The 13,374-nt window shown below is 55.3% G+C and overlaps 3 protein-coding genes across 3 annotated transcripts; 2 read left to right on the top strand and 1 right to left on the bottom strand.

Annotated features, from left to right (window-relative positions):
- Nucleotides 1-88: 88 nt before the first annotated feature.
- CORC01_04613 (RasGEF domain-containing protein) lies at nucleotides 89-5,669 on the bottom strand (the record flags this gene model as incomplete). Its single annotated transcript, XM_022616260.1, has 2 exons — nucleotides 89-5,123; nucleotides 5,248-5,669. 2 exons carry the CDS (start codon nucleotides 5,667-5,669, stop codon nucleotides 89-91), a joined length of 5,457 nt encoding a protein of 1,818 aa, XP_022477111.1.
- A 2,341-nt stretch (nucleotides 5,670-8,010) lies between these two features.
- On the top strand, nucleotides 8,011-8,643 carry CORC01_04612 (uncharacterized protein; the record flags this gene model as incomplete). The annotated part of the gene is made up of 1 exon (XM_022616259.1): nucleotides 8,011-8,643. The coding sequence occupies one exon, from the start codon at nucleotides 8,011-8,013 to the stop codon at nucleotides 8,641-8,643; it is 633 nt and encodes a 210-aa protein (XP_022477110.1).
- Nucleotides 8,644-12,539: 3,896 nt separating this feature from the next.
- CORC01_04611 (uncharacterized protein) lies at nucleotides 12,540-13,118 on the top strand (the record flags this gene model as incomplete). Its single annotated transcript, XM_022616258.1, has 1 exon — nucleotides 12,540-13,118. One exon carries the CDS (start codon nucleotides 12,540-12,542, stop codon nucleotides 13,116-13,118), a length of 579 nt encoding a protein of 192 aa, XP_022477109.1.
- Between the last annotated feature and the right edge of the window lie 256 nt (nucleotides 13,119-13,374).

Genomic DNA, 13,374 nt, shown 5'->3' with positions numbered 1-13,374 from the left:
CGAAACCCTCAGCGGTCGTGCTGTCTTTCGTCAGGGGTTTGTTTATTCGTTTATTACGATTTGTCTTGCAGGAAGCCAATAAATTGGCCTACTCCAGACGATGAGAGTGCTTGCGAATCTCCTCGTCGCTCAGAGCGCTCATCCATAGGCATCTCTCGGTAATACCCTCGACCGGTTGGAATTGGTAGAGTGTGCTAGACTCGAGCAGCCTTAGCAGTGTCTTGACAATAGTCGCGGCGTACCTGCACCTCTCAAAGTTGACCAGCGGTGCAGTGGTCGGGGAGCTGGCAATCTCGGAGGGTCGCTGGGCGTTGAAGAGAAGGTCGTGAGTGTAAATGCCTACAAATGGAATGCAGCCTGTATCGGAGCCAACCTCCATCTCTGCACGCAAGTTGTAAAAGTTGCGCGTAGGGGAGATAAGAGTTTCCAAGTCGCGTAAAGTCTTCATATCGTAAGGCGGCACCATGGCCCAGGTGTTTGTGAGTCGAGATATCTCCATCGAAGTCAGGGCGATGGCGATCTGACTCATGGTCGCAAAGTTGCGATATCGGCGGCAGTGAGCAGCAATGTGAATATACTTGATGATGCACCGTGCTCTCTCTTCAATGTTTTGGGTCAACACGATCTCGCTGCATGCCCACTTCACCATGATGTTGAAGCGTGCAATGACAACTTCAACGCCATGAGCGTCCGTATTGCGGAGGAAGTCAACCCATGATCGAGAGTCATTGTTGGTTGCGTTCTTCCAGCCCATGTCGATGAGTTCCTTCCAGTCAATCTCATTGAGAGCATCCTTTTCGATCAGCGTGAACTGCTGCGCCAGAATCTCCGAGTCAAACGCAAGCGTGAACGGCAAGTGGACAGAGAATCTCGAGGATTCCCTCTCACGTTCAGAATACTTTGGTTGCCCACGCAATGCTTCCCTGGTGCCGGTGGGATCCAATGGTGAGCTGGGCAAATTAACAGCCCCAGGAGTGGTGTCGGGAGTTGGTGGTAGGGGCTTTTGCTGATACACCTGGTGTTCGTGAAGCTCTGGAACCATGACTGCCTCAGGCGACATCTGAAGAGCCTGGACAAGCGTCATTGGCGGCGACGGAGGTTCTCGGCTGTCTGAAGGGCCGATGGCTGACTCTCTCAAGGGGCGAGGATCGAACTCCAAAATGGATGCACTGCGGTGCGCATTGCGGTCCGGAAGAGGCTGTGTCTGGTTCATGGCAAACTCTTCGGGCTCGACCATCTCTACTGATAGCTCGGATGAGAGGTCGGAACTAAGGTCTTCTCCATCACTATCGTCGTCCAAGAATGACTGCTCACTAGGTGGGGAGTCACCCAGCTTGATCTTTTCCAGGCTTTCTGTCTTTCGGATAAACTCGTAGGAAGATGTGTGAGACGATCCTTCATACATCGGTCGTGGAGTCACTGCTGATGATAAATCTTCCTCCGGGTCTTGAAGAACAGACATGTTGGTCCACTCACGGGCGAACGCTTTGCTCTGCCCATCATCTGCCAAGCCACGTTCAAGAAGTGGGATGGAGCAGTACGACCCTGCCGAGTTATCTGACAAGAACGAACTAGCTTCGGTTTGGGGTCTGTCGGGGACGTCGAGGAAACTGGAACGGGGCTCCGATCCCTCGGTTTGTTGGACCACTACGGCGTCCACAGGGAGGACATGCAAGTGACGATGTCCCCTCTTGCCCTGCTTTTGAGCCTCGGGCTCCCCTTCGAGATCCGTTACAGCGTCTGGAACATAGAGGGGAGCATTTGTGGGCTCCATGGACAATTTGAAAGACTTCTTTTCATACTTTCCTTCCAATTTGGCCAACGCCGATTCTACTCCGCCGTCGTCTTCATCGTCAGGGATTTGTGCCAGCTTCTGCGCCTCAGCTTCGAATGAAGGACGCATGATGGGTTTGGACGAGTGCGTGCTGAAGAGCGACAGTTGTCGTTTTGCCGATGGCTCTGCCATTGCGCCGAGGGAAAAGTTATCTGCTTCTCCCCGGTGGGAGAACTCGCTCGAAACGACGTCTACAAAAGCGCTGGAATCATGCCTGGGGCTCTGCAAATAGGAACTTCGCATGGATTCCGAATAAGTTGTGAGGGAGCCGGCTGACCGCGACTTACGCAGAGGTAGAGCGTCCCCGTCACCCACGTTGTTGATTGCCCGTAAGTCTCCCCCTGGCCGCCGTCTCAAGATCCGAAGAGGCTCAGGTACGGGGCTCGGCTCATCCCCATCAGTCACGGAGCCTTCAGTATATGTGGTCGCGTCGAAGCTCTTGACGGTTGATCGCGGGTTGAAGGTACTTTCAAATGAGGCAGTCCGCCGGTGAATCGCAGCCGAATCGAGGGATCTGTTCGTCCTGCTTGACTTTTGCCGGGTGTGATTCATCGTTGACCTGATCAGGGTTGGACGGCTGGAAGCGGGCCCGTTGAACTCAGATAAAGGACGATCGGTATCCATAGAAGGACGGGCGCTTGGGCCATTGCCCAGAGTTGTCAAGTCAGGCACGAAGGGAGGCAAGGGATCTACCGAAATGGAAGGTCTGACAACATGTTGGTTGAGCAAGTAAGACGACCGTCGAGGTGTGCCCATCGCATGGCCCGGAGGCGTGTTTGGTGGTGTTGGATCCGCACCGGGTGGCAGAAACGTGTCGGCAAAGGCTTCCACGGACTCAGTGGCGGGTAACGCTCCATGCATTGCTGGCAAGGAGAACTGGAGTGTATCGTCGACAATGACAATAGACTTGCTGCCGGTTGTGATAGCCATGTCGCTGACGGGTCTCAGCACATCATCCTCCGGGATGCTTCCGAAAGAAGAAACTATGTGAGCCCCTGAATAATCGAGATCTTGTTCGGATACTGCCCTGTGTAGAGCAGCAGCGGTGGGATCTAAATGCCCGCGTCTTGCGGCTTCGTCCGCAGCATCTGCAGCGGCATCTTCTCGGACAGCCTTCTTGAAGTCCTCCACGACCTCCGCACCGAGAAGGTCTATGCGTACAGGAGGACGGATACCGTTTTGTTGCGGCCTAGCTTGAGGGACTATCGCGGTTCCAGGCAATCGATTTGTCGTGGCGCCACGGGGACCTATGGGGGAAATATTAATGAAGTTGCCCTGCGTCGGGGAAACGCCCTGCCCACGGCTGCTCAATGCGCGTCGGACACTGCCGATCAGCTTCTTCATGCCCTGGCCAGACATTGCGGATGCGCTCCTCTGTTCTCCCGGCACTTGGAAGACGGTGGTGTGGCGCTGGAAATCACCGGCAAGGCTAGGCGACATAACCTCGACGTACGGTTGGCCTGGAGGCATCAGATTTCCTCGAACCAGGCTGCCAGCAAAAGGCAGTGACAAAAGAAAGTCGGTGTCCTGAAGACCCGATTTTTCAGTGCTATGCTCCCTTTCTCTGAGCGAGTCCGTCAGGCTGCCGTTTCTCTTATGCCCGTGGCCTGCCCGAACGCGCTTCCCAACAAGAGCGCGTGGAGTCGTTGCCACTGGGCCTGCGCTGGAGTAAACCGAGCTAGCGGGTGCCACTGGGTGAGCACCCAACGTGTAGTTGTTGCCATGTTGAGCTCCTTTCGAGTTCTTACCCGGGAAAGAGCAGGAGATGATGTCCATGCTGGCGATACTCGTAGGTGAAGCCGCCAACCGTCTGTCGATCTCGTGAACATGGTGATTCTCTGGTGTAGCGGGTCTGTCAACAATGGGTTGAGAGTCAGCAATGTGACCCGCGCGGGACACGTCGGCGTAGAAGCTTGTCTGTTCCTTGTCCTCGGGGATTGGCGCAAACAGGCTATCCAGCTGAGGGGCAGCGTCTTCTCTCTCCCAGAAGGATGGATCCAGGCCGGCGTTTCTGTGGCCTGCAATTCCACCTGGAGCTATAGGTATATTTGGACCAAGAGAAGGTTCGAACTCTGGACCATCCCAAAACTGAGCACACACCCGCCGCCAACATTTCTTCAGTTCAGCCAAGATCTTGAGTTGAACCTTGCGACCCCGAGGATCTGTTGACAATTCGTCCACCATGTCGTTCAGGAGGTTGCAAAACGAGACGCGAAGGCCGTATTCGATCACGAAATCGTCCATGAAGTAGTTGAGAATCCAGTGACGCATGGCAACAAAAGTTCGCACTCGGACTACCATTCCGGTCTCATCGTTTCGGCCCAAGGCCCATCGCAGGCGCGCCATCACCATCTTCAGCAGGTCGCCCGACTCGAGAAAGGATCGATACGTGAGGAAAAAGTCGGAGATGAGTTCATAGTCGAGAAAGCATGGAGAGGTGAACTCGGCCACGAGACGAGGCGGGGTGGCGGCTGTCACTGCGCCCGTTGCCGGGGAGTATCGCACTATCGATCTGTCGTCGCATGTCGGTTTGAAGGTGAGGGCATCAAACATGGCTGGTTCGATGACCAGATGGGTCGACATATAGGTTGAGCGGATAGCAGGCAGCCGAGATGTTGCCATGGGAGCGGGACTGAAGGGGTCATTGTGTCTAGCGGGTTCCATGGGCGGCAGGCGTATTTGAGGAATCGAGATGGGACTAGGCTTCTTGGACGCTATTGACGCAGGTATTCTTGGAGTGAGTTCGCCGGTCTGAGACCGATGGAGGAAGGAAACATTACTGGAGCGGGGAAACTCCTCTGTCGGGGCGTAACTCGATCCTCTAAAGAACGGGGTACCTCTGGCGGTGAATCGTGGGTTGCCTAATTTCCAGGTTGGAATCTCAATGTCTAGGAGGGGGATGTGCGGCGCATCCAGATCCTCCGTGGTTTTGGCCCGCCGTTCATCGCCCGGCTTGGAGATGACGATTTTGAAGCCTTCGGCCTCAGAGTCCCTACTCGTGGTGGTGCCGTCGTGGGCTGTCGAGTCAGAGTGAGCCCGTCTGTGTTGAGAGGGTCTCGGGGCATGACCAGAAAAGTAGCGACTGTTCGTCGCCGTTGGGGGGGTGGTAGCCGTTGCAGGCGTTGCAGGAGTTGGTGGCGTAGCGGTCCATTGGCTCAGATGAAGGTCGCTTGCGTCTTTTTGTCTCTGCTTCTCAGTCAAGGCGTCTAGACCGGCCGTCCCAGGAGGCGTTATGGGAAAGACAAAATTTGGCTGTGGATATCTCTGGTTGGCAGGACGAACAGTTGGTCTGTTTATTGTTAGCACGTTTCCGGAAAACCGAGTAAGATTGTGGTGAGGTCTCAGCATTCCTGCCCATATGGAAGAAGGCACTAGATAAACAGTCACCGCATGCAGTCGGGACAGGAACCCACCTCAGATAGATCCGGCCGTTGTTGCCCACGTTGGCAACGGTGAACTGTCGTCCTTCACGTCCGGCAGAGCCTCCATCGGGGGCGATTTCGAATTTGTCATCGGCAGAGCTGTCAGTTCTCATGCGGCGTATCGGGACCTGATTCCTCTCCTCCTCAGATATCCTTTCTGTAGCCGGTAATAATGGTTTTGTTGAAGGCCCTTGTTGGCGCATCTTGTTCGTCCATTTTCCTCCTGACCCAGTAGTGGCACTCTGACCTTCCTTTCCTCCGCTTCCCAGTTTAGGCGGTCTTACTGATCTAGAATCGCGGGCAGCGACTGGGCTTCTGGGACTCAGCGGACTGCGCGGAGTCTGGTCGCGCTGCGGAGAGCGCGCACTGAAGGCGAGTCCATCGGGCGAGGACCGCGATTCGGTGGCCTCCATGGCCGGTGTCGCGAGTGTCCGATTACAGCTGCGGGCAGCGGGTGTTGCTCGCTGCGGTGACTGGGCGCGAAGGCATTCGGTCAGCTTTCTGGCGAGACACAACAAGGTGCAGTCGGACTAGATTGGTGTACGACCCGGGGAGAAGGAATGAGGCTCGGAGCGGGAAGTAGAGTAGTAAAAAAGATAAGAGACACGCTGAGCGGCGCGTTTGTTTGTGTGCCAGGGCCGTAGGGTGAGGTAGATAGACACCAAACAAACTCGGGACGAGGTCATGGACCACTCGAGTGGTGCTATACTCGATTGCGTAAAGGGCCCTCGCGGGTCCGTGAGATCCAGGGACCAGCTCAGCTCACAGGACGGGTCGAGGACTCGAGGTCGACGCTCGGAGGAAAAGGCAAAAAAAGATGGGCTCAGGGTGCTTGTGGGAGTGGGACGTACGTTTTGACGCCATAAAGAAGCAATAGCAAGCGGCGGTGGCGGTGGTGAGGGTGGTAGTGTTTTGCAACCAGGCACCTCACAGTGTTCGCTCAACAGAGACAGAGAGGCAAGCACAAGCGTCCAACGGGCATAGTCCAAGACCAAGATACCGAGAGTCGAGACGTTGTGCGAGAGGAAGTCGATGGCGGGCCGGAGAGACAGAAAGAGTGGAATGCGTGCGCTTCGACGCACAAACAGAAACACGGAACCGAGGTGGTAATTCGCGAATCGCAGGAAGGAGGCCGGAACTCGGAGGCTGCGCTCGTTGTCGTGCAGCGGCCGCTGGTTCGTTTGGTTCTTCTGGTGCCCTGGGATATCGAAGTAGGTAATATCGAGGTCTCGTGGACTCGTGGACGGAAGGAGGAATGAGGAATTTGAGATGGTATATCCGCAAGATACACGCCAGCAAATTGGTGGAGGGAAGGAGGAATGGACGACGGCAGAGAGAGGAAATGCGAGTACCTCGATGTGTATGTACGCAATGCACCATGCGAAGAGAGGCGTGACCGTGTGCCTGTGTGACTGCTGGTTAAGATAATCAAAAAGAAACCAAGGCAGAGTGAGAGGCCAGACCAGGCCAGACTGGCAACCAGCGACCAGCAACTAGCTAGAAAGCGACCAGAGACGACGGGTAGCAAGCAAGACGGGAGCGAGGAACACAACCGGGAAATGGGCAGTCAGTCAAAGTGAGTTGGTGGCCCGTGGGACGGGAGTTGATTGAGCGCAGGCCAGGTACCAGTACGTACTCCCCTGTTCATGTTCCCTCCGTTTGTCTGTCTCTCTGTCAGGAGGGAGATCAGGGACAGGGGACGTGAGGGAGAAAGACAGGGAACCCGGCCGGGCATGGTTGGTCAATTGCATTAGGTACCTAGGTTGTCTTTGCAGTCTACGCTGTACGGATACATCTTGCTGTCTTCTCTGCCTCTCATACCATAAGGTGTTGGTCTACTTGGCATTCAACTGGTCCATCCAGACGTGTTTCAATGAATCATATGAGTTTGGTGTGCTTACACCGTACCTTACCTACCTGGCAATCTTGCGAGGTTCATGGCAACAGGACAATGTTGGACAATGCTGACTGACCACAACCCGAGGTACCTACCTAGAAGATGCAGGAGCAGGAGGTGCGCGTGGTGCGCGTGGTTGCTTGGGTGGCCCAGTGCGCTAATCTCCCTTAGCAGCTACTAAAATACGTGCGTGAGGTACGTATCCTATTGGGCTGATGTGTTTTTGGCAAGAGAACCACCCCACTTTTGGCTATTTCCCAGCGTTGTGGCTGGTCCACCAGCCATCCACCAGTCACTTTCTGTACGTACCTGTCCACATTGAAGTGGGTTCACTGGGTTGAGCAGGGGGTTCAGCAACGAGGGCAACGGGATGGGGCCAGCCACTTGTTGCTGTGTTTTTTTCGCTCGCGACGTACCGCGCGCACGGTTAGAGCCCCGTAGTGCCAGTCTTGTGTTTGCAAGGGGGGCCACCACAGCGATACGTTCCCCGGGGTACATCTTCGTTGTACCCGGCCGAGTGTGAGGTGCAATGGAAAACGCTGCCCTTGTCCTCACGGCGTTACGTCGATGAACCTGCCGACTGACTGCTGCTTCGCCTTCCAATTGACACTCACGATGGCCGATTTGTGCGCTGTAGCATCAACGCCCGTCCTATTGCTTTAAACCTTGATTTTTGCCATTGTCACAGCTGCTGCGGCTGCTGCTGCTCTCCAACACGGATGAGCTTGATGCCGGATCCGAACAAGAGACTATCACTGCACGGAACGGAGACGGGGACTTGATCGACTTGAAATGAGATCAAACCGACCCAATTACCAGCCGAGAGCATCGCAGAGTCACCACAACCGCACCATGTGATGAAATGTAAATCGCCCTACTTTGGCTTCGCCGCTTGCCTGCAAACGTCGGTCGCGGCCAACGCAGCATGTCGAGACAAAAAGAAACGGGACGATGCCCATCACAGCCGCCGCAGCCTACAGGCGTGCAGGCGCATCTTCGCCCTCTCTTCCCTTGCCCCCAGCGTCGATGCAGGGAGCGTTTGCCTTCGACGTGCACCTCAAGCTCCAGCCTCCAACCTCGCAGTGTCCAACCCCAAGGCCTGGTGCACCAAGCTTATTATGGGAATCCGGATGCCCTCTTTGCCGTCATCGCCATGTCACTGCCTGCGTTGCTCGCGCCCTGCGGTTACTGCGTCCGCGCTGACTCTTGAGTATCGATCGACACAACGGCCAACGGCCCATGCTTCGGAATCCTCGTCCCCGGTTGATGTCATTTCCTGCAACCAACCTCCTGGAACCCGCCCGATAGCAGTCCCAGAAGCGACAAAAGGCGGCATCACAAGCGAGGCGGCGAGGGGCAAGACAAGAACGCCAAACCCCAGCACCCTCTCCAACCCCAGCCGGCATCCTGGGATTCGACAACCCATCAGAGAGTTCCCACTTTGCCTCGCGCTTCTGCCCACCTCTTCTTTCCTCTCACGCTTCGCCTAGCATCAGCGCCACGATACATACCGATATGCTGTACCAGTTATCTCCCTGGTCCCTTCTCGCTCGTCTCTGGTGCTTGCCGCGGCCCGTCAGACTGACGTTCTGGGATTCTGGATGTAAACGGGACTGAAACTGAAACGACGCATCCAGGCACCAAGGGCCTTATCCCTCGAACAACTTCACCCATGGAACGTCCGAGTCCCAATTAATTCTCTACATGGCACGGATGCCTTAGAATTGCTTCTCAACCCCACGGCCCTGTGCTTCCATCTCGAACTTCGCCCATCTTCTCGGCCAGGACACCAATGCCGATGACGCTGGTGAATCTTCCAGATAGATTCTCCGTGCCGCGTTCGGCCTTCGAGTCAGCCCAATGTCCATCGTTGCTCTGCACCTGCATCTGCATTTGTTTTCTGCACGCTGCAGCCCGTCGCCAATGGCCACTCGGCCCAATCACCATCCCGTCCGGCCCCTGTCGGTGATGAAAACCCGCTTTGCCGGCTGCAATTGGCGGGATACCTCTGGTGCCTGAGACCGAAGCCTCAGAAGAAGACTTTCAGAACACACCGATTGTCCTCTTTCGGGTGATGTGTGCAGGGGAAACCGAGCCTTGCTTAAGGGAAGAAGGTCGGGAGGATGGCCCGCATCTCGCATCTGCACGCGATGCTTAGAGGTCACACCGTTGAGCTCTCCACTCGTCTCTGTCTACCGGTACCCTCTCTATCCTCTCAGCATACCGAGGCAAGTACGGGAGAGAAAGACGATGTGACAATATGAGAATGAGGTACGAATAGACACTGTGACGTCGTAACAGTTCAACAAATACGTAGGGCAAAAAGATACACTTATTACCCCTCCGAAAGGCACCCTAGACTACCTAGCTATTGCTTGTAAACGGTACCCTCTCCGACCCCCTACTATGTAATACTCGTAGCATCCATCACAAAGGAAAGACCGAAAGAAGGGACGGAAATACCCCGCAGACGCACAGCAACGGGGTCGCTTAGCAAACCTTTTCCCTGGTTTTCGGTCAATGATAAGTGCAGTTCAGTTGGCAACTTGCAGCAAAACCCACACCTCCCAACGGTTACCTCCTAATCATTCAAACCGCATTTGGAGTCCGTCCCAACTACCAAGGCACACAAGGCCATGACGAACGACTTCCATGTGGCCTGCTTTGTTTGCCAGAGTCACAAATCACTACCGATGTTGGCGACGCTAGTATGGTCTCTTCTGTCTTCACCAACCCGCCTAACGCTACACTAGAACACTAGACAGACAGCCGCAGGGATAGTCGACGTTGGTGGGGGATAGCCACAGCGCGCCTCAAAGAAGACATGTCGAAGGGTGATCCATGATGTTGTACTTTGAGCCACCATTGCGAAAATGTTGCACTCGAACCCGGGCAAAAGATCCAAAGTCAACAAGCAAACACGCGTTGCTTTTGCTCATCATCGATACGATGACATTGCAAGACGCGGTGTCCCCGCCCGCCGGGGTTCCTTTAATATCACACCGTTAAATGACCAGCGACCAGGATCGGAAATTGTCGCAGGGGCCACCAGCGACAGCCACCAGAAGCCTCGCCAGAGCATATTCGCCAGGTCTTTTTCTGTGGCTGCAAAACGGGTGTTCCTCCTCTCGTCTTCCGCTTTGTCGTTCTCTTCATTGGGGCTTCCACGGATCACAATCGCGAAGACAGTTGCGAAACGCCGTCAATGTTTGAGCATTGGGCCAGGACGGGAGGGACAGTGAGACATGAAAGAAAAAGTCGAATCCTGTCCTTGCCAGAGACGCCCGCTGGACGGCACCAAAAGGATGATCAACACCTTGCACGCTACACAGCGGGCAGGCTTCAAGCCTGTCGGTTCCGATCCATCTTCCATGGCTTATTTTAGCAGTCTCCGCCAGACGTTCCGTGGCTCGATCTAGAAGTGTAAAATGAAGGGAACTAACGGCGCCGCTCGCGGCACCAAAGGCTTGTGCCCTAGCAACAACAACTAGAAATTGAGGAAGGAAAAAAAGGCGCAGCGGTCGTGTTGTCCGGTTCGCCTCAGATTACCTAGGTTGCTAGGGACGAAAGCCAAGATGGACCTTGCAGTCTACGATCCTTCGTAGATTCCCACTCAAGAAGTGCTTAGGGGCAAGCACATATCGAAACCCAATGGCATGATCGGATGTCGCGTCACACCAGTGTCAAATCCGTTGTTCCCGTCCCTCTTGTCCAACGGTGGTGAGGAGAATAAGCAAACAATAGCAAGGAGGATACGAAAGTCAAACCAACAAAGTGATACAATGGAGAAGGCGGCTGGTCAGCTGATCACACGGCCATGCTGAACATGTTACACCCGGTTTCCGGTGGATCCTAGATTTGCAATATTCAACTCTGTTTTCCTCCCTGCTCCTGCCTCTGGTCTCGAGGGGAAGGCTCGGACACGCCGTGCTAGTGGCTCACGGTAGAGCTTTGTAGTGCTGATCTCAATGCCCAACGCCCAACTATGGGAACAAAACATGACGCCAATGCGACTACTCCGTACTAGAAGTCGAAATCCAGGCAATCGCATATGGCTACACCTGAACGGTACCGAGTACAGATACATCTTCCACAACGTGCGGGCCCAGAGCGTTGGAACCCGCATCTCTAGTGATCCTATTTAGGTACTGTGGCTCCCGAATCACTGGTCCGGATGTCTTCCAGCTGCGTTTTCTAAGAACGAGTCAAGCATCGACAGCACCGATGGGGAATGGCGATAACTAAGGTGCCCAAGGTGGTTCGGCTGATCTTTAGGCTGCGTCTCTTCGGCAGTAGTCTTTGCTCGGCCGAACCGGTCCACCCACCCTGCGCATCTGGCCCGCGTCGGCGAGATCCAGCAGTATTCGGACAGGACCTATCTGTAATAGCATTCGGGTCGACCGTGGTGTCTGCGAACAATGAAGACCTTTGGCCAATTGATGAGCTGCCTGTGGGAAAGCAGTTGAGATAACTAATCACCATTGTGGCCCTCCCATCGTCCATGCCATCTCTTGGCTGTCACTTCTCAAGTGTGCGGCGTGCCCTGGCCTGGCCGCCGCGTCCGGCTTGCAGATCCGGACTTCCGCGGCCTCCAACGCCTTGCCTGGATATCGTTGCCAGGCCAGAAAGACTTTACGCAACGCACACTGTCCGTACTATGGAGAGCAGCGCGTAGACAGTCCAAAGCTCTATTGCGTTTGTTCTCAACCCGTGCGGCCTGGATGAGGATAAAGGGTCACGGCACCAGGACATGCCTGGGAGGTCTACTAATAGGCATGATCAATCATCTTGTCACTCCAGGGCCTCGGCATTGACCAATGACTCTCTTCCGGGGGGCCTCACACTATCATGCCGTCCGCCCTCCGGATTTTTGGCATCACCATCGTACTATGCCGCTGCAAACCCCCTTCAGTCATACAACTGGCACATATTGGCCCCCTTTGACCCTGGGAAATCGGGCCAAGGACCTGTTGGATGATCTGCACGTTGCAAACGAGTGTGACCCCATCTCGATTCCCCTGGCAAGCAATCGTCCGAGAGCAAATCATCCGGTGCCTACTGGGTCTTCTGATAAACGCAGCAAACCCTCCCCCCCTCCGAGGCCACCGGGTGCGCGATGCTTTATTAATGCTTGCTCGTCCAAAGATTAGCATTGACCAACTGTGCCACCGGGCCCTGTCCATCCCTTCGGATGTCGACGAGTTCGAGACTCCGCCAACCCAGCTTCTTGGGTTGTCCCCCTGGTCTCGCCTCTGAGCAGTCTCTCCCTCGTCGATTTCATCCAGGGCGACACAGCACTGCCAGAAACCTTTTCAGATCGGGGCCACGAATGATGGCAATCATTAATCGTACGAATACGTGTATCTTGCTCCACTGGGCGCTCTCAATGACAGTACGCACCGTCACAGGCGCAAAGCGCTGCTTTGGCGCGTCGGCGCGGCGACGGAACACGCGGACCAGAAACGACTCCCTGCCTTGCCTTTGTCACCAGTTCGTCCCTCGACTCCCTCTAGAGACAGACCTCGGCCAGTGTCCATCTAAACAAGCGCCGCAGTCCGTTCTCGCGGGGTCCTCCAGCGACGCCGCTTCCGACAATATCCAAGGACATATAGAACCCCCGGCGAGTATCCCGCTGACTGGGTGGAGTAGACGCAACACCCGCCCTCTCGTTCGCCAGCGTGCTGGGGGTTTACCAAGTGCCAACGAGCCGCGGGGTAATCGCACGTGTATGCGACGGTGCAACCTCACCCGCCACACCGTCTTTCGTTATCTCTTCACCTCGTCAAACGTCTGTCGCCAATTGACCGTTGCGAGATCGTATGGAACGTGTGTTGATAAACCTCATCGCGCATTGGGGTTCGAGATCCACTGGTACAGCGACTGTTACAATCCATGGGCAGAAAAGTGGCGGGCAGTTCGGCCAGTTCCCCCTCCCCCTTTCACTACCCTGGCTGGCTGGCCCTGAGGTTGCAGCCGATGGCACATCAACAACTGCCAAGACAAGGAAGGGAATAGAGGCCCAGCCGACCACGTGAGCTGAGGCATGGGGATGCGCCACTATGCTGCCGTGGGATTGACTGAGGGTATACGCTATGCCCGCGACTTTGCTGCCTTGCTGCCCACGAGTTAAAAAGGCAAGGCAGTCAAGGACCCGCCGCTATGAACTCAAAACAAGAATACCGGTCGAAAGCGGGAACTGACGATGCGGGAGTGGATGCGGT

This window comes from Colletotrichum orchidophilum (assembly GCF_001831195.1).
Source record: "Colletotrichum orchidophilum strain IMI 309357 chromosome Unknown Scaffold_31.1, whole genome shotgun sequence".
Taxonomy (NCBI): domain Eukaryota; kingdom Fungi; phylum Ascomycota; class Sordariomycetes; order Glomerellales; family Glomerellaceae; genus Colletotrichum; species Colletotrichum orchidophilum.
Note: the sequence above shows the minus strand (reverse complement) of the source record. Positions and strands in the feature narration are given on the sequence as shown.